The 19,990-nt window shown below is 38.8% G+C and overlaps 1 protein-coding gene across 4 annotated transcripts in view; it reads right to left on the reverse strand.

Moving 5' to 3' along the window:
- Window positions 1–19,990, reverse strand: part of ABLIM1 (actin binding LIM protein 1) — a 213,305-nt gene that overhangs the window by 28,585 nt on the left and 164,730 nt on the right. For 3 of the 4 annotated variants that reach the window (XM_087766570.1, XM_087766568.1, XM_087766569.1), the window contains exons 10-14: window positions 14,708–14,785; window positions 11,705–11,860; window positions 6,933–6,968; window positions 5,531–5,660; window positions 3,130–3,249 (exon numbers count right to left, since the gene is read on the reverse strand). In XM_087766570.1, coding sequence (XP_087622696.1) covers window positions 3,130–3,249; window positions 5,531–5,660; window positions 6,933–6,968; window positions 11,705–11,860; window positions 14,708–14,785 — 520 coding nt within the window. The remainder of the gene's footprint in view (window positions 1–3,129; window positions 3,250–5,530; window positions 5,661–6,932; window positions 6,969–11,704; window positions 11,861–14,707; window positions 14,786–19,990) is intronic. The other variant, XM_087766571.1, reaches the window with a different exon arrangement.

Below are 19,990 nucleotides of genomic sequence, written 5' to 3' on the forward strand. Positions count from 1 at the left end.
CACAGGTGGTATGCAAGGAGGACAAATGAAGAACCATGTGGGAAACCCAGATCAACCTCATCAGTTGATAACAAAATATCTATTTATGAACATGAAGTAGTGAAGAGGACACACAATATAGTGCAACTGGACTTCACTCAACACTACTCGAATGTTAAAAAAAAAATCCACACAATCCCCCTGAATTATATACTGGGCAAAGCTATATTATCTCTTCCTATGAAAACACTTACACCTACATGCTGTAATAGTAGAGGGCTTTATTTAACAAAAATATTACCAGTCCCTATCATCCTATCTTTCTTTAAGTGCATGTACACTGTTAGTACATATATGCATATATACGCTATGTGTATTTTCAGAATGTATCTGATTAAGAACTATATTCCATCATATTCCTTTTACAGGACAAGCCAAAGCTTGCTCTGACTTAGGGAACAGTATGAACATTTGTTCATCTAATGTTGTGACCACTTCGTTGATCACTTAACATGCTGGAAAAATTACAAAGGTCTTCAGGCCTTTTGACTTTTTGTACCTTTCAATATTTTGTAGTAATGGGAAGACAAAAAACTTTTCCTAAGCTGTTTCTATAGCTACTTATCTTCACCTTAAACAAGTCAGAGAAATAATGATGATTTTTATCTAATTTAAGTGTAACATAGGATGTTATTGTACCTTTGCCTGCTATATGGGAGAACTTTCCATTAGCACACAGGTACATAAACACTGAACAAATCACTACCAAATCCTTCCATTTGATAGTGTTAATACATTAACAGCCCTAACTTTTTCACTATGAGATTTGGAATTATTTGATGGTCCTCCTCTGAAGCCTCCACAATGGTTCTTATGTCACCCATCCTGCTGGGACTGTGGACCTACCAATTCAATTCCCTGTAGATCGTATTCAAGTACCTAACGTCTCTACTTAGCTCTTTTAGCTGCAGCATCTCTTTCTGCTGTCCTATCCATCCACCCTAACAGCCACTGGAACAGTCAAATCCTCTTCAGAGTCACTGCTCTTCCCAGCATGTACAGATGGACAACATCACTTAGAAGCATGGCTTACATTTGGCTACCACTGTTCACTGAGAAAACTGTTGCTCATGTTCTTTATTGACCACTACTCTCCCAGTCTGCATGTCATCAGGGAACTCTGCAATACTATTTCATGTTTTCTTCCAGATCATTGCCAAAAATATCCCATATTACTTTATCTGTATACATTTTATAAATGTCTGAGTTTGGCTCAATGCTCTGAGGGAACTCAGCTTGCAGTGTTGAACTAAAACACAAAGTGTATTTTTGGTTTTTTTGAGTAGTCACCTTCCTCCATGGGGAGCAAAAAACAAAAAGAAATGAAAACCATGCGGATATTCCCACCACATTACCTAGGCATGCAACTTAGGTCACCTTAAGGTGGTACTTCTTCCTCTCAACCAGCTATCGAAAGACTACTCTTTCAATTCAGCCATGTGAATTACAAGATGCGGGTACCTGCTACTTGCCCCTTCTCCAATGTACCACATCCTTGGATGGTGTACCCTGTCACAGAGATATGAACTTGAGCTTTCAGGAACTTTGCTGACTTACAACACACAAATCCTGTCCAGGTCTAAGACCTTTATGTAAAATTTTCAGAAAACTGTGGACTCCTACAATGTCTCACGTGACATACCTGATAAGAACCATACCCACCCCTTTGTCTACAGTGCTTGTAATCCCACTTGGCCTTTTGTACCAATAACTGAGATACATACCTAATTTACACGCCAGGTAATTCTTTGAAATCTGAAAACAATAGGCATGGATTTCCAATAGTTCTTCTGATTTATCTGTTGAAGAAGCTATTTTCTCAACAGAAAAAGAATGAAAATGCCACTTGAAAGAGTGTGAGCATTAATTCGGATTTACAGCAAAGAAATGTTGAAATTGCAAGGATTATGAATTAACTGCATGCTGAAATGAGCAGTGTATCTATTTTTAAGGGTCCCAATCTTTTAAGTTTCAAGTGAGATTTTTTTTTTATAGCGACGTAATAGGAAACTTGAAAGTGCATATTAACAAAAACCATCTAAGAAAAGGCAAGAGTAAAATTAGTAATGGTGATCTGAATGCTTGAAGAGCTATAATGTTGAGATCTATTAGCATTTCGTGAAAGTTCATGGCAACAACTTCCTTACAACTGTTTTTGATTGTCTCCAGTTCATGATTATTTACATTAATCAGTGGTGCCAGAATAGAATCTCTGTTTAACTTACTCAACTGCCTCTTTTTGAGCTCTTGCAGGTGATATAAGCTATGACCTTCTCCCCCAACAGAAGAGACAGCACAACCAGAGAGTGCTCCAATAGAAATAAAGGTAAAACCACATTCACAGAAAGCAAGAAACAAAAGTAGAAGCTTATTGAGCTGAATGAGCTCCTTGAAGGGACACAATGAAAGAACAATCCTCCCCCAAATCAAACCACGGAAAATAACAGATTGAAAAAAAGAGAAATGACCAGATCCTCAGGTAGTGTAAATCCCTGCAACTCTGCTGCCTTCAGCAGCCTGCTGATTCTCACTAGTTGAGGAGAGGCCTAGAGATATTAATTTTACTTTGTTGGGCACTAATTATTGCCGATGTGATTAACAATGAGTAACTTCCTTGTTGCCATTGATCTTTATATAATCTTTCTTTTTCTCTTCTCCATATTTTTGATCACCTTGCTCTCATCCAGGCAATATTTGCAGTCAATTTTTAAATGCACGTTTTAAGAATGTGGAAGTAATAATCAAATTTGATATGCTAACTGCTGTAATGATTGTTATGTACTGCTTTAGAAAGAAGGTAAATTAGGCACATATAGGTTCTAAATAGTAAATGATAATGCTTTCCTATATATTTCTAATAGGTAATTGCTTGATGACTCTTCAACTAGGGCCCTTAGAAATGACATATTTCCTCCGAAAAAAGGACATTATGTCTATTCTAACGTAGTTTTAAGTGTAACGGCACATTTCGAGGCATGCTCAGCTACACAGCCAATGACAGCCTTACGGCGATACACCTTATTAGCTTTGACAGAATGCTAATAAATCTCCAGCCTGGAGGGTACTCCCTGGGGAGGCCTGGCTCCTTACCTTTGACATGGGGGATGAAGTGGTGTCGGAAGGGGGAGTTGGGGCGGGAGTCATGGTGAGTGGAGCTGAGACTGCTAGTGCGCAGGTATGACAACCGCTGCACACCAGTAGAGAGCAGCTCTGCGGCAGCAGGGAATCGGGGGGCAGAACAAAATGAAAACAAAGAAAAACAATAAGAGAAAGGCAGGGAAGGAGGCTTCAAAGGAAGAAAAAAAAAGGCATTGAACAATTAGGACTCTGAAAAGAAGGAAGGAGGAAAACAAAAGGTTAAAGACGTACCAAAGGGTTCATAAACGTTAGAAAAAATTACAGGAAGTATTAGAAGAGAGGCTCAGATTTGAACTGTATTGCTTATTTGGCATAACATCTATTGGCTTAACGAGCTTCTGATCTATGCCTTGTTACCAAAAAGTAGCCTGCTACCAGCATGCAAACATCACAAACATTGACGCTCAATTAGTTAAGAAAGCAGCTGTTTTGAAAAGTGCCTGACCAAAAAATGTCAGTCAAGAGGCATTCAAGCTGTTTTCTATTGTTTTAAGACATTCCAAAAATGCTGCCGACATCGGCTAGGGCACCGCGGGAGGAAAAGGCTGCAAACTTTTTCAAAACTTGTAGCACTCAAATTTTTGAAGAACCTTATGCTGACAACGTCAACACAGTGGTTCACTTCTCTCTCAAGGGCTATCTGGGAGCCAAAGAGAAGTTATCTGGGGCCACTGGGTTTATTCAGAGAGAAATTATTCTTGCAAATAACATGATGATAAGAAGTGCCATTAGGAGAAAAATGGTAAATATACATGTGCTGTTATTCAACATGAATAATTACTGTAGGAAAATTATAAAGTAGCATTAACAATTACCCCAAAGCAGGGTAGCAAAGATCAAAATGATAAATTCTACAGAATTACTTCTGTGTCATATGAGAAACAGAAACAGGCGAGTCAAAGATGAGATCATCTGAACAGAGATAAGTTTGAACAAACATCTTCTCAGAAAATCCCTCAGGCTGCAAAGTTTTGAAGATTTTACATTTGGATCCAAACTCTGGCTTGAGCCCATCCGCCCATCGCTAGAGTTACATAAACAGAGACTGCTTCTGGGGAAGGTCCTTGACTGAACACAGACAGTAAAACTCAATCACAGTAAAGTCTGGAACAGGGCCTGGGTTTGTTCATATCCCTGATACGACTGACACAAATGGAAAAATCCCCTCAGAATTGCCAGAATCAAGAGACAGAAGTTTGCAGCTTTTTCAGGCTTTTAAGTCTCTTTCAGTTTCAGTTGTAACGTCATCTTAAAGCACAGTCATGTTGTCAGCACTAAGTATCATCAGACACAATTTGCTTCTGTCCCACCACTCTTGGGTCCTTTAAATAAGACATTCACAGACAGACACAATTAGCTGCTTTCAGCCCACCCTCACTAGGAAATGGCTACAGCATTCAAGTTCCACAGTGGTGGCTCTATCATAAACCTTTAATTTTAAAAATGCGGCTCCTATTGTATATGGGCTTTTGGCATCCCCACTGTTCAGCTGAAATCACCAAGGAAGATGGAACTGCACGATTGTATCACTTAATTTAAAAACAGATCACAAAGATTTAATTAATTACCATAAACAATAAAATCAGCCTTGAAAAGTATTCAATGAATAGTGTTTAGAGATAAATTTTTATGCAGTTTGGGTGTGGATGAACAGTTCATTTTCGTATCTTGCTTTTATATACACAACCAGTAATTTTGAATGCACTGGGAACCTGAATGACCTGTACATTTTCTATACAGTACATAGAACTTGTACATCACTGCTAAACCAGTAAATGAAGTTTGTGTTTTTCACATGTTCCCAGGCAATTGCCTATGGCTTTAATTAAGACATCTACCTTGCAAACCATGAGTCTATGTTTTAAAAAACAACTAGCAATTTGGAATATCTGGGGGTTTTGCTGCTGAATCCGAGATTCCATGGCTGCACCAAGCTTTAAATGAACTGTTTTTTAGGAGGGAGGAATCCTACATTACTGACTTCTGTATAGTTAAGCCATAACTTTTGTTTCCAATATGTGATACTTTTCCCAAATTCCAGAATGAAGTTTGTGATTTACTGCTGCAAATTTTTGCTCACTTTCAGAAACATACAAAGATTTAAAAAATAATTAATCAGAAACAAATCCAGAAGATCCATATTTATGATGTAAGAAACACTCATCAGCCTAGTGCAAAAGACTGCGTCAATCAAGAATAAAAAAAACAGGTAGAAAAGGAGATATTAAAATATGCAACAATTTTTCAATCCTAAATTTTCACTGCTAAGAGAAACAAGTGCTCCGCTGTGCCACTAAGTGACATAGTAAAGAAACAATAGTTTTACGTGTAGTTCTAATGCAGTAGCCCTTACCAGGTCTGTGGAAATGCTGAGGGGAACGTGACATGGTGGGTGTGTAGCTATGACGACTGTACACTGGAGAATTAATGGAGCCCTGACTAGTAGACCTGTGAATCATGCGATCCCGAACATCTTGATAACCCTGCAGAATAGAAGCATTCACTAATAAATGTAAATGCACATTACACATTTTTAGCAGCACTTAACTTTCACGGATCTGAAGACATCAGCAGAAGCTACTGAAATAACAATATCCCTTAAGCCTTCAACCTACTTCATTATTACTGTTCTCTAATGATCTGTTCCAAAGACTCCAATCCATTTTTATAGTCCGGGTCAGAGTCCAGTCTTGGAAGGTTCCAACTCAACCTGTAATTTCTATTGAATCCTATATAATCCTAGATTTGCCCACATTCCTGTGACTCCATAAGGGAAGCTGCATTCAGAGTATGTCTGTACATTCAGAGTATGCAGTGTACTGCACAAGATACATGAGCTAGCCTTCAGCTAGCTAACTTGGGAGACCAGCAAGAGTTCAATAGCTGCAGCACAGAGCTCTCTGTGGCTTATTTTACCATGTGTGTAGCCACATCAAGAGGTATTTAGTATCAAAATTAGATTCCCTTTGCATCTGAAAACATGACACCTTGTCATATATAATTCAATTTACTCAGTTTCCTGGGGAAAAAAGCCAATATAAAAAAAGAAACAAAAAAACCTCAAAACAAACAAAACCCCACCCCCCCCGCCCCGAACCTCACAAAGCAAACAAAACGAGGACAAAAGGGATAGGACTGATGCTAACGCATGAAGATTTACAAGAAATTTTATAGTCACTTTTTTAACATGTAGAAATCACTACAACTTTTATGTTGCAAATAAGCAACACTCCCCAGCCCCAAAATGATAATGCTTCTGCAGTGGCATCTATTGTATCCTGACAAATGACTTCCCAAATGTTTTATGTTATTGTGATGTTCAAATTAACTCCTAGGGAAAAGCAAAACCAAACCAAATCATAGTTATATTTTCTTCAAGACAAAACTGTAAATATTCTAAGAGCAAACATGGCTTATTATTTAGATGCTTAGAGCAGCATTTTAGCTCATGTAAACCATCCATGTGCCACAAGAAGGATGAATGTACAAGAAGTGACCTCTGCTGGACAGAAGACTCTGCTTTATAGACAGCAAATGGGTAGGAGCGGTATCTTAATTTTTTATACAATCTGCCAGTAAGAACCTCATGTTTTCTTTTTAGAGTTAACTTTTGTTAAGCTTCAATATTCAGAAAACATGTCTATGTGGCAAACAAAGATGGATCAGATGGATAGCAAAATCAACACCTGCATTTGCTGAAGTGAATAATTCTAATCACAGTAAGATACTGCCCCCAAAGGTTCCACCAAACTTACTTCTGCAGAAGGGGTAGGTGATAATGTCCTTGGAGACTGCAAAGACATAAAAACAAGGTCACTGAAACATCATTGCATGTGCTGGGCCAGAAAACGGCAATCTAAACATTGCTGCAGATACATGGATATATGGCAACGTAAAATGACAACGTAGAAATTGCTAAGGCCATTGCAGCACTGGAACTTGCTTTTTCCACATTGCTCAGGAACTGGTCCATAAATCACTGAAGCAATTAAAGTTTCTGGGAGAATCTTTATAAACGTGATTAATTCAGTCAAATATCATGCAACATCATCTCTCAGCCATCTAATCGTTGTGGTAATTAAAATATAGCTGTAAAGATTAAAATCAGAAAGGGTTATTAACTTAATAACCATGCTTGTTATGAAGAAATCTTTAAAGTGGAAATCAAAAGTAAATAATCTTAAGTCAGAGCTTTGCATGGCATCAGAAATACAGAATAACTTCCAGAATGAAGCATGTTTTTCCTCCAACCCACATACTCTGGCAAAAATGTGCTTCTCCCCAAGGCCTTACATTTCATACCCATGCAAAGGAGTATGTAGTTGTCATCAACATTTCTTTGATATGATCTCCTTTAAATCTCTGTGTTCTTCCATGGTTATGTAAGGAGAACAGACAGGAATTACAAGCATATACATTGAAAGAACTGCACAAAGGCCAGTGGGCAGAAATATGCACAATATTATGAAAAGTTTGTATTACAGAGATAGGGAAGCTGAGGCAAGAAATACCTTTAGAAATGAAGCATAAGATCATGCATACATTGATGGTACAAACAAGAATAAAAGCTATGTATAATTACCAGTTATGTGCCCTTTAATCACAAGACAATTTGAAGCTAGAAGATCAGGATTTAATTATTTTCTTTATGCACTAAACTTCAATATTATTTAATTGCCATAATAAACTGGGCAAGAGATTATGGTTTTAAATAAGACCACAATTATTACAGAATGATACAGCTATTAAGATAACGTCTCAGAAGCAAAACTGCGGATTCTGGTCTAACTATTACAATAATGTATAACAGCAGTAGTGTAAAACATATGCTGAGTTTCTGGTAACAAATATGCAGCTATACAGTTTGCATTGAGAGACCATTAACTCTCACGGAGCTGGTTACACTGTGAATGCAAAGTATCCAGACAACAGAGTGACATTTTTTATTTGGGTAAGCCTTGAATGTCTTTTACATTCTTGTTTCCCTAATCCTTATAACTGCACAAGTTCTGAACAGCAAACCACCATTCATTCATGATCTAACAGCAGCAGCCATAAAAACTCTGCTCCACATGAAACGTATTGTACACAGTGCTTTGTAGCATCGTTCTCCACAAAAACAACCAAGAGCTAATCTAAAACTTTCAATATGAATGAAAAAAGCATGTTGTGCGTTCCCACATTTTTCTACTAGTAATTTATGTGTTACTGTAAATAAGCAAATTTACATAATCTGCTGTGGTTGCCTAGATGCTAAGGCAATGACTACTGTAAAAGGTAGCCACAGGAATCTAAGACTGGGAAGGCATCCTGGAAAGTAATGTGCTGAATCCATGGCCATCCTTTCTTGTATTTTTACTCCATCACTATCTGACATCATCTCCTCGCTTTTTGGGAAATGGAACCACACTCTGCAGCCAACTTACTGTTTTATCATGCACAGGTGAACTGCCGTATCTCAAACTCTGAGTCTGCCAAGGAATGCTTGGTTCTTCAGGGTTTATGAGGTCTTTGAAAATCTGGTCTATCACAGAAGTCTACACTAATCAGTTTGAAATACGCTGTGCAGTCAACTGAGAAGAAACAGCTCAGTTCCAGAATAGTAAACCAGTGGAAATACAGAGTGATGACTTCAGATTAAAAAAAAAAAAAGAAAAAAAGGCAAGAAAAAGTCCAGGTAGAGAGCCTGTTCTGACCAAATTTACAGTAAAACTTCTGCTCACGGCAACAGGCTCAGTGCTCTATCACTTTGAGATCTAAGGGGCTGCTCTAATACCTGAAGTTGTACAGGCCATTTTGTGCTCTGGGAAATTTCCACAAACTTTTACAGGTGTCATTTTATAACACAAGTTCCAGCATTTCACACCGACCTCATTTTAACGGTCTTTTTATTGAATTACCAGGTAGAATGCCTGCTCCGTTTTGAAACATCTACCACATTAGAAAAAATACTTTTCTCATTTTACGACAGCTTGTTTACTTGAAGCTGTTACAGATATTCAATACTTTCAACAGACAGAATACTAGAAACAAAGGACATGCAAGTAAAATGCTGCTTCTCTCAATATTTGTACAGCAAAAGTCAGAGCTCAGAAAAGACGATTTCAGTGCTAACCAGGTTGCTGCTAGCAGGGCCGAAGTTATGGGACATGAAGAACCTGAGTAACTGACAGTTTCTGGAAACGTTATTGCTACATTAAGGGTCAGCTGCAATAGCAGCAAATTTATTGGCAGATCTCATTTCACATGTCTTCATCTCTTTTATATTAGAAGCTAAACGATCTCTTCATGAGCTCCTTTTCTCTTCCCCACTACCTGCTGGTGGATCTGTAACTAAAATGCCTGGTCCCGCTAGATGGTGCTACATGAAAACAAGATTGGGATTCAACTGAACAAGAGAGATTATGAGCGAGAAACTTTTCAAAGCATTTCCCTTCCATTGCAATAAAGAAGAAAGTCCCATGCTGTGTTTTCTCACTTTCTATGGCTAAAGTATATGATTTTCTTGCAGCCCATTCCCTCTAATTAAGGTTTGTCTCCACTACTGGATTAACTTTGGTGGCTCTTGCACATCTATCTCCCTTGTACATCCAGAAATCTTAGCTGAGTTTGGTGATTTTTTTTTTTTTAAATCATGGTAAAGGGCATTTCTAGTGCGCAAGCTTAAACTCAGGGTCCCCTTTTATTTAACACCACCACATACACACACTTTGCAAAGAGAATGCAGGTTAAATCACTCAAAGCCTGCAAATCCCTGCCATGACTAAACATGTCACCTCCTTTGCTTTTTAAAGATGATGGTGACTGACATATGATGTACCGAGACTGAGGTGTCACTCGATTACCACAACACAAACACAAAGTAAGAGATCACTCCACCCCAATGGGCTTGTGTTCTCATTAGGGCAAGGGGAGGGAAAAGAAACAGGTACAAAGAGGTGAGGTAACTTGCCCAAGGTGACAGAAGTCAGCAGTAGCATTGAGTGGAAAACCCAGATCCTCTGAAAAGAAGGTGAGAGCCCTTCTGTTTTCAGGACAAATTTCTGTAGTCACCAGAAATTAATTGGATTTAATGCTGGTGAAAATACGGGGTAAGAAAACCCCAAAGGCTTTACGCTTATCCACAGAACAAGCATAACAGCAGACAGCTTCCACCATACTGCTTTATCAGCTTCCAACATACTGCTTTGCCACTGAGAAGCTTCCCCTTAAGGATTAATAAATAGTTCACCTTCTCTGGGTGAGATTAGTTCCTCCTTTGTGACTAACAGGAGACTTGTGGTTGTAGAGGGTTTTGTGGAATGGGTCAGGCCTGTTGGAACTGGTCAGAGGTCACCCATGCACCTCACAGTGGTTTTGAACCAGATGTCAGCTGGATTCACTACCAACGTAAATTTGAGGGGGGAAATTCTGTAATATTCTGACCTGTTAATCTCTTATCTTATTCCTGAGCTGAGCAGTCTCCTGAATTTCCAACTCGTTATAATTTAAAAGACTAACCCTATAAACCATTAAAGAACAAAGTAGAAAAAGTCAGCTGTGATCTGTTGCTAAGAGAGCAGATTATCAGTCACTGATCTGGGCGTCTTCAGACCACTGGTGCCTGAGTGACTTACTGTACTTCCTTTTTCCTCAGCTCATCTTCATAATTCAGTTACAGTCAGTAAAGTCACTGAGATAGCAAGGAAGTAAATCCATTTCCATGCCCATTTAAATTTGCATTCTGCAAGTCTGATGTACAGCCAGATGGTATTACATGACAAAACCTGCTTCACTGGAACCATGTAAATAGCAGTTGCAGCTATGGAAGTTCACCTGAGAAAACTGGGGGACCCTAAAACCCAAAAGATATCTTTAAACAGAAATTTAAGAGAATAAATTAGATGTTTTTTTCTATCATTGCAGGATACAAGAATCCTTACTAAATGTCAGCAGTTTAAAACGTGAGGCAGCTATTTCTGTAACACAACTAACCTGCTTTCCCAGGTGGAAGAACGCTTCATCCTGAGCTTGTTCTGATTTTATCCAGTATGTCCGGCAAAGTGCTCTAGAAATATATTTCCCTCCAATATGTGTGAGAGAAAGCATCCCACTGCTCTTAATCCTTTTACTGCCACAGAACATCACGGTATTCCTCATATTCTGTTGTGAATATCGGTGCTGTACAGCACACCAGGTTGGCTTTTGCCTCATGTTCTGGAGTTTGCTGTACCCAAAGACTAGGATATCCATGCGAGTTATGAGAATGCACAGGCAGATAGGCTGCAAACCTTCCCCCTGCCATTCCTCTGCCAGTGGCTGGTGTTAATGTAGGTGTTTAATTGCGTGTTTAATTGAGCACTTTTGCACATGAGGCATCATCATGATTGTTCCCATTAAACCCAGATCAAACAGACAAAAGGCACTTTGAACAGCAGCAGCAACAATACCAAGGAGTGTCAATTAGAAACTGTTTCAAAAGAGGATAGAAGCCAAGCAGGCTTTGAATAAAGCTTATAGCAGAATGGGTTGCTTGTCGGTTCATTACCTCTCCAAGACTCTGTCTCTCCTGTCTGTCCTCGTAGGCGGAAGTGTAGAATGGCTCATAAGTAATTAGGTCTGGACGTTCAATGTCATAAATGGCCTTGACTTTGGGAATGGCTGCTAAATCCTTGTAATCAAGGATCTCATTGTCTACTTTTGCCTGAAGGTCAAAGACAGAAGATAAATTAACTTACACAAACGCACCGGTAATTTCTGGTTTACACAATTTATGTTTTTTGTGTATTTGTCATCATGACGTTGCTACGGAAAACCCTTTCTGGCACTTGACGTGCAAAGTCATTGCTTCTTGTTCTTCTCCAACAGGCCTCCTCTGCAAAAGCACACGGTGTTTTCTCAGTTTAGGAAAGAAAGAACATGGCATATATAGATCTAATACAAACGTTTCTTATCCCCAGGAGCGAGCGGGAAACTTCAGCTCTGCAAATGACTCATTTTGTGGCCTCAGGCAAGTATTTTCACCTTTCTGCTCTTGTTTTCCCATATGTAAAAATGTGTGATAACATCAACTTAGACTACAGAGATTATGGGAGGATTCCATGCAGAAGACCACAGACAGAAAGCCAACTTCTACCTGTGCACACGAGAGGAAATACAACTTATTACAAGGAAGTAAAAAGGCAAGCAGGACTATTTGTCAGGACCGGGTATCCAAACTCCCAATTGAAATTATTATATTGCACTCATTACTCAACCTATACCCAAGCTTCTGACTAAGGCATATGCTGCTTACTAACTGCATACTACATAGTAATAACATGGACTATTTCTTCCACTAAAACTGCAAGGAGCTCCTGACTAGTTAAAAAATGGAAGTAGGAAATCAGTTCCAAAGACCGCTGCAGAAGGAGCTAAAAAGAGGCCTTACATATTGTTTAGATAGCTAATATCTTTCCTTACTTAAAAGAAGACTTGTTAAAAAAACATCATCATACATTCTTACCTACCTTACAGAAATACATTTGATGATTAAAACTGAAAGAGAATATTCAAATTGGTTTTTAACTCTTCTACAAGGTATTTTATTTATTCATAGTAGGCTGCACAAGGAAATGAGGCTGATCTGTTTCTATCCACATCCGGTTCCATTCTTCCTGAGTACTAGCACATCCTATTTTCAGATTTAAGTGCATTTGCCTTCCAAAGCTCTCCTAACAATCATTGGTCTTGGTCGTTCTTAAGCAATGCCATAAATTAGAAACAATACAAAACATTTTTTGATAGAGAAGCAAGGTTTGAAATTAACTTTCTAAAAATAGCCTCAAATCTGTTTATTTTTGACTCACCAGATATAGCAAAATACCTTAAGCCAATTTAATCCTTCAAATACATAGGTATATTCCTGTATGTTATTTCTGTAATATTTTTACATCAGTCTGTTAATGACCTGCAGATATGTCTGGATATTCTTAATCCCATATAAATGACCATAGATATTTTTGTAGACACCAGTGTCTAGGCCACCACGTTGCCCTACAGAATGTGCTGCTGAGCAGCAGTTAAATTTCATAAGCTACAGCTTATGAAGTAGATACTACCAGCAAAATGGCAGTTCTCCAGGACATGCTCTGTGTTTTGATATCTGTAGTGTGAACATTTTTAATATATCAGCTAATTTTTCTTGTTGTTGTTGAAATGCACTGAACAACTAGTATTTAACTCAAACTCAGGACTTGAGATTTGTAATTTTGGTAATTTTTCTGCACTATTATACATGTAACTGATAAATTTTTGTGTCTTACACATTTTCACCTATATAATCTTAAGGTTATCTATAATCAGTGATTCAGCATTATGCAGAGGTAACACAAAAGACAGTTTGCCCTGTAGTCTGCCTCTTCTTCCCAGCATACCTTCATCTTTGCTCTCCTCATAATGGACTCTTTCTCACTAACTTGCCTTCCTGTGATTTTCTTCCTTAGCTGTTATCTTCCACTTCTGCCTTGGATTTTGTGCAGGTTCTCTGAGAGCATGTTTTATATGAGGACAAAGGTTATATGGACTTTCAAGGAGCAGGACTCTTAAATGCATACAAATTTTTTGAAGTTTAGGTTATATGCATGGAAATACAAGTTCAAGAAGGCTGAGTTGTTCTGTTATTCATCAAAGTACATTTGAGTTTATATTCTTTCTCCTTAGAACTGGATTAGTACCGCCACAAAAGATGATTTTTTTTTGACCCTGTGGACTTCTCTGCCAAGAAAAAATAAAGGTACTGACACAACACTGAAATGCCTGAAAAAGTGGTTTGAAAATTGGAGAAAAACATCATTCCTTTGAAAATTTTGGGCCAATCTTCTGCTAATGTATTTCCACTCTTAATTTCTAAGATCTTATGGGCTCAAAAGGTATCAATAGCGAGGCCAAGAAGTGAAAGAGATCCTCTAAAACAATGAAAAAGGAGGCTTGGTTACTGAAGGAATCTCATTAAACTCTACATCTCAGGTAACTACAAATAAAATAGTATATCAATAGCTTTTCATTTTCAGCGCTGTTAGGTTAGTAAAAGAAGGATGTTTAATATCATTTTTGTTCTTAAATAAAAAACACCTTTCCTTCCACAACCAAAACATCTGACTTCTGAAACGGAAGGTGTTCTATCAGCCAGGCTTCTTTTAGTGTAGCTGACGCTCCTCCCCACATCCTGCAACTGCAGACAGCAGATCTCTCAAGAACTGCATATGGAGGTGCACAGATCTCCTCACATAACCCCTAACAAAGTCAAATGACCTGTCTGCCTTCTGGCCCTCTTCACATCACCAAGTGACTTCAAGAGATTTACTGTATCTTTCCAAGGGAAATGCGACCTGGAAAAGGCCTACCCTGCTCTTGAAATTTTGTAGTTATAAAAAACACATGGGGAGAATTTTAACAATTTAACCACTAGAATAAAGGCATTAGCATCAGTATAAAAATGATTTATTTCAGCATGGAGTATTTCGTGTGCAAGCAAGGGATCAGCAGCTTATTCATGAGAAGGAATACTTACATAGATAGTGTGGCCTGGAGAGCCAGGTATACTGGAACCTGGTCTGGAATAAATACTTTCTGATGATGTTCTTGTAGGCTGAAAAACAAAAAGTAACTTTTCAGAAACCTGAATCCATTAACATTGGTAATTTTGGTTTTAAGTGAAGAAATCTGCATACATCTTGAAATTAACCGTATTTAGGAAAAAATGTCAACACAAATGCAAGCATTCTGGCAAACTTCACAACCTTGTGAGGCAAGTGGGCTTTTTTTTTTTTGTAGGGGAAGGAGGGCTGTGAGAGGGGAAAGAGGTTTTCTAAATCACACAATGTAAAGACTGACAACAATAATGAACAAAATCAGACAACACCTGCCAGAGAGACTGCAAGGAGCCATACAAACTACAATCCAGGATAGTCCTGCTGGTCATTTTATCAAAACGTTAGTTCACAAACAGCTAGAGGTATCAGCAGGTCAGCAGACAAAACTGTTGAGAGGAGCACAGCACACACGTTATCACTTTCCAGATGTTCCATTACTGGATTTCCATTATGAACCGAATTCAGAACCAAATTCAGTCCTTCTAAGCAGAAGGACCAGAAATCCTTGGCTTGGAGCTGTTCCCTACACCTGCAGGACAATCTATATCCAACATGAAAGCTAAACTGTTGATTGAAATTTCATGATTCCCCATACTGCAAAAGTCCTGATGTTTAATGACAATGTCCTGTAAACTGAAGTGCATGAGAACAGTCACGCCCTTACAGACTGAGCGCTGTTACACATCTAGTAGATTTTCCAGCACTTCCTCAGGACTAAAAAGACACTGATTTCCTGGGAGAATTTTTGTGAGAGGAGACAAAATAACTTATCACTGAGATATGGGGATCCTGAAAACTTGATGGATTTGAAAAACTTCTATTTGATCAAAAGTCACCCAGGCTATTGTGGCAATTACTCCTAAATTTGGCATGCAGCAAACACACAAACATAGTCAGTGATATCCCATTTGCAACTGAGAAACCATGAACAATTTTTGCTCCCTAATTGACTGCAAAAAACCAAATCCCATCGCAAAGCGATGCATCAGCAGATGACTGATGACACTAGTGCAGTGAGATACTCCAAAGTCACTGAAAATTAAATCTTGGTAAATAGTCCTTACCTCGTCAGCTTGTGACATTGAACTAAGGGACCTTCAAGCACACACTGAAGAGAAACAAGGCTTGACAGCCTGGCTTGCTGATTTTTCTTAGGAAATATCTGGAGTGAACACAACAAAGCTTCTAGACCTTTCTTATCTCTCAGCATACATTTCCTGAAAGGATCCTTCAACAGACCTGAGAGTCTTTCTACCTTTTGTTTCATAGCCCAGGAAGCTACTGGAACCATCCATATGAAAAATGCTGAAGACTAATCGTGGATCATACAGCAGGCTTTCTCTGACTTCATTTGTGGAAATGAAATCACCACATTCAGGGAGGGTCAGAGGAATAAAAGGCTTTGAACATGTTCCACCAAAAAACGTGAAGATTCAGATCAAAGAGAGCAGATGTGGCCATGGACTGACACAGTCACAAATCCTCTCCAGAGCACGTCTGAGAACACTTTCTCAGCTGGACCTTTATGTGTTGCTTTCCTTTTCTCTCTGTAGCTGCAAATTCCTACACCCCAAAAGGGAACAGAAATTTCTCAGCTGCCCTTAACCTCCTCCCATGATGCAATCAAAGCAATAAAACCAACAACAACCACTTGTTTCATGGAAATGTTACAAGAATTAAGCTGGAAAATCTGGCTGTTGTTGAGAAACACTTTATTCTCCCTTCCATTCTGCCATTCCACACCACTGTCTGAGTAGAGACACATGTAACATGTTGCTGCAGTTGCTATGGAAAACAATTGTTTGCATTACAACATAGGGAAGAGTATTACGTAGTTGAGGTACTGTTAGGGGTGTCTCTGTTACCTTTGGCTTTTGGCAGGCATACTTTAAGAGTTTTGTCTGCTCAATTCTCCCTGTTGTAGGAAAACAAGTGTTAGAGGCAGTTATGGCTTCTTCCCACCTGGCAGGCTCTCTGGGTTGCTCTTCGCTCTGGATCTTTCACAATCACTTCAGAAAACAAGAAATTCTCAGCCCTCAGTCCATCTCCTTAGTCTCATCTCTTAGTGGCACTGCTAAAAACCTTTTCAGCAAAGGAAAATTCACTTGTATTTATCATTTCAGTGAATTTATTAAAGTTAGACACCTTAAGAAGATATTCAGCCACATTCTGCTAATAACTTTAAGTGCTCGTAACCCTGGAGTACAGGAGCAGTTGTCAGGTGGACTGGCAAGGTGTAGCACCTGTTCTTCATTTCCTCACTGTGTTTCTGCTTCAAGTTTCTCATTAACATCCCATTAACACGGCCATGAGCCAGATAGGATACCCTTTAAAACCAGTGTTCTATTTTCTGTAATTCTTCCTGCGTACATCAATTTTACCTTCCATCTATTGCAAAGCTCCACGTTCCCTGGGTAGAAGGCCATCCTGCCAGCCACTGCCTGAGCACACACCATTCCTCTCCTGAGGAGCTTAATCCAAGCAGACCTGGAACTCCGCGGCTCCTCTACTTGCCCCCAGCCCTGCATCTTGCTTAAGTTTACAACATACCCCTGAAGACAGGGCATGAAAAAGAGGACTTCTACAACTACTCACCCTTCCTGCCTCACTTTGCCCTATTTCTTGTTTTGAATTACACAGGCTGTTTCCATCGCAGATGGCTATTTCCTACGCTGCTGCTCCCATATGGTCTGGAATTCTTCACAGCTTTGCACTTTTCCCTAAAGACAATTGCATTGCACTTAAAAATATTCATGCTGCTTGCCTTAACAAACATACACCAAAGATTCCTTGATATAAGCCGTTCCTCTGGCATACTTTTAGTTGCTATGGTTGGCTCCTCTCCTAAGAGACCTATAATAGCTCCTGACCGAAAATCTGTGACGGGGTATGGCTTTTATTAGATTGTACATTACATCTTCATTAGCAGGCAAGAATCCCTGACCCTGTGTACCACTGTTGTGACTTTATATCTTAAACAGGTGGCAAGAGACACACTGGAGGTCAAGTTCTCTATTGATGTAACTGCAATGGGGTACAAATTCCACTTTAGAGGAGAGCTGATCAGCGTACTGGTAAAACAAGAATAGCGACTATCCCTGATTTAACCTTTAACCTTCAATGGAGATATCATGCGAGCATCTCTTGCACACATTATTGGCAGAAGACAGGTGAAGAAATTAGAGGAAACATCCCGTAATATGAATGCATTGATTCAGAGGTATATCCTTCCATCACAATAGTCCAGTGACACTTGTTCTACACTCCCAGCAACAAAACAAGTTAAGCTGCCTTACTTCTAGAAACAGATCTGGAACACGCTATATGATGGTTCTTGTTCTTGAAGGTTTCAAATAGAGCTTTTCATAATGCCATCTTTGTGCAGAGAAATTTAAAGCAAATTTCTACGAAGAGCTACAACTAATCTTTTTTTCTTTTCTTGTGGTGTGTGGCCTTTCTCCACATTTTCTGACAGTAGAAGAGTCATCTCTTTTTTCTTTCCTCTTCCACCAAAATGGATGTGACAGTTGTAAATATATCCATATGGGATACAGATACATACCAGATACAGCAAGTCTATGAAGTACATGAAAAAAGCAATAGAAATTCAATCAATAGAAATTCATCCATGTCATTGAGGGAGCCAAAGGAAAGAACCAGATCACAAAGTATCTAAAGTGTCTGCAAGACTTCTCAGTATTTCCCACTTTATCACAGACTTCCTATTTTTATGTTTTTGTTCTTCATTCCATGCATTTGTCTTCAATGCAAAAGTTCTTTAGCCACTTCATTTGCAGATTGGCAGAGGTAACACCAACTGTCATGCTCATCCTATTAGGTTCACTGTGAATTTCAATGCTCAGTTATCATATCGCCCATGCATATGCCCCAAACTGATTAACTTGATATTTTAATATTAGATTGCAAAGCTTAAGATATTCATCTGCATTTACCTCAGTTTGTCATGTCATCATGCATGGCACATCATCTAAATAAATAACTTCCCCCCCCAAAAAATCCACGCTAGAGCCATTCACATCACCCAGATGCTGCTACGATGTGGTGGCTCTGCCTTTCTCAAGCACAGATGTTCAGAATCATGCTCTATAAAAACCTACAAATGCAGGCAACCAGATCAAAACTGATCCCAAGAACATCTGGCCAAATGGATGCACAATTGTTTAACAAAGGCATCGTCAGCATTGTTTACAGTACCTGCCTTAGTTTTTTGATAGAGTTCATTATGCAAGGCGGTGATAACAGCTGCAGAAGAATGAATATGTTTTCACTTAATAACATTTAACATTATAGCTTAAGCAAATTCTCTAAACCTCAGAAGCTACTTTAAGTGATGCATGTTTATAAATAAGCTAATAAAAGATTAGGGTGTAATTTATTCTACTAGGCAGACACAACTTGCAATAGCAAGGAATTTGGCTTTCTTAGTACAACACTTGCTACTCTGACTACCTGCTTCATCAACGGCAAGGTTTTACAGTTATTTAGGACTTGGAACCAGGGTTCATTAAACACAGGCTTCCTATGGATTTCAGTAATTTTCAATGGCCATGTACAAGACCAATAAAGCACCTCAGTGTCACAGCATTCATTGTATCTGTCTGCTAGTTTAGCTGTACACTTCTCCTTACAAGAGCGTTTCCTTCAAATGCATGCATTCATTATTTCTCTGCCTAAAAAATCTACACTATGTATGCACCAAGACAAAACTAGTGAACAGGTTTAGTTCAAACTCACACAGATGCACATATTAATAGGTTGCAACTGATTTTTCTTTCCTTTCTAGACACAAAGGCCGGAGAGGAGAATGAATTTTCAGCACATAATCATTGAAGGCATGTTGCTACCAAAAAAAACTCTTTTACAAGACTACTCATACAAACATAGCCTTACCAAGAGTAAGTTAAGTGGAAAGCAGAATAAAATAAAGTGGGAAAACCAGAACATACTGAATTCAACAGCAAACTTCTCAGAGATTCACAGGATTTCACCCTACAATTTTCAATCTACAATTTTCATATAGATTCAAGCCTTTGGCCCATCTTTATAGCAACAACAATGGTAGTATCTTTGTGTCTACTCTGCAGAAGAACACTTGAAGCCAAAATCTGGCGTGAATTACACTTCATATAATCAGCAAGTAAATCTAAACAGAATTTAATACTGACCAAATTTACACAAAA

Source organism: Nipponia nippon, unplaced genomic scaffold (genome assembly GCF_047370975.1).
Source record: "Nipponia nippon isolate SJK-2023a ecotype South Korea unplaced genomic scaffold, ASM4737097v1 scaffold_3, whole genome shotgun sequence".
Taxonomy (NCBI): Eukaryota; Metazoa; Chordata; class Aves; order Pelecaniformes; family Threskiornithidae; genus Nipponia; species Nipponia nippon.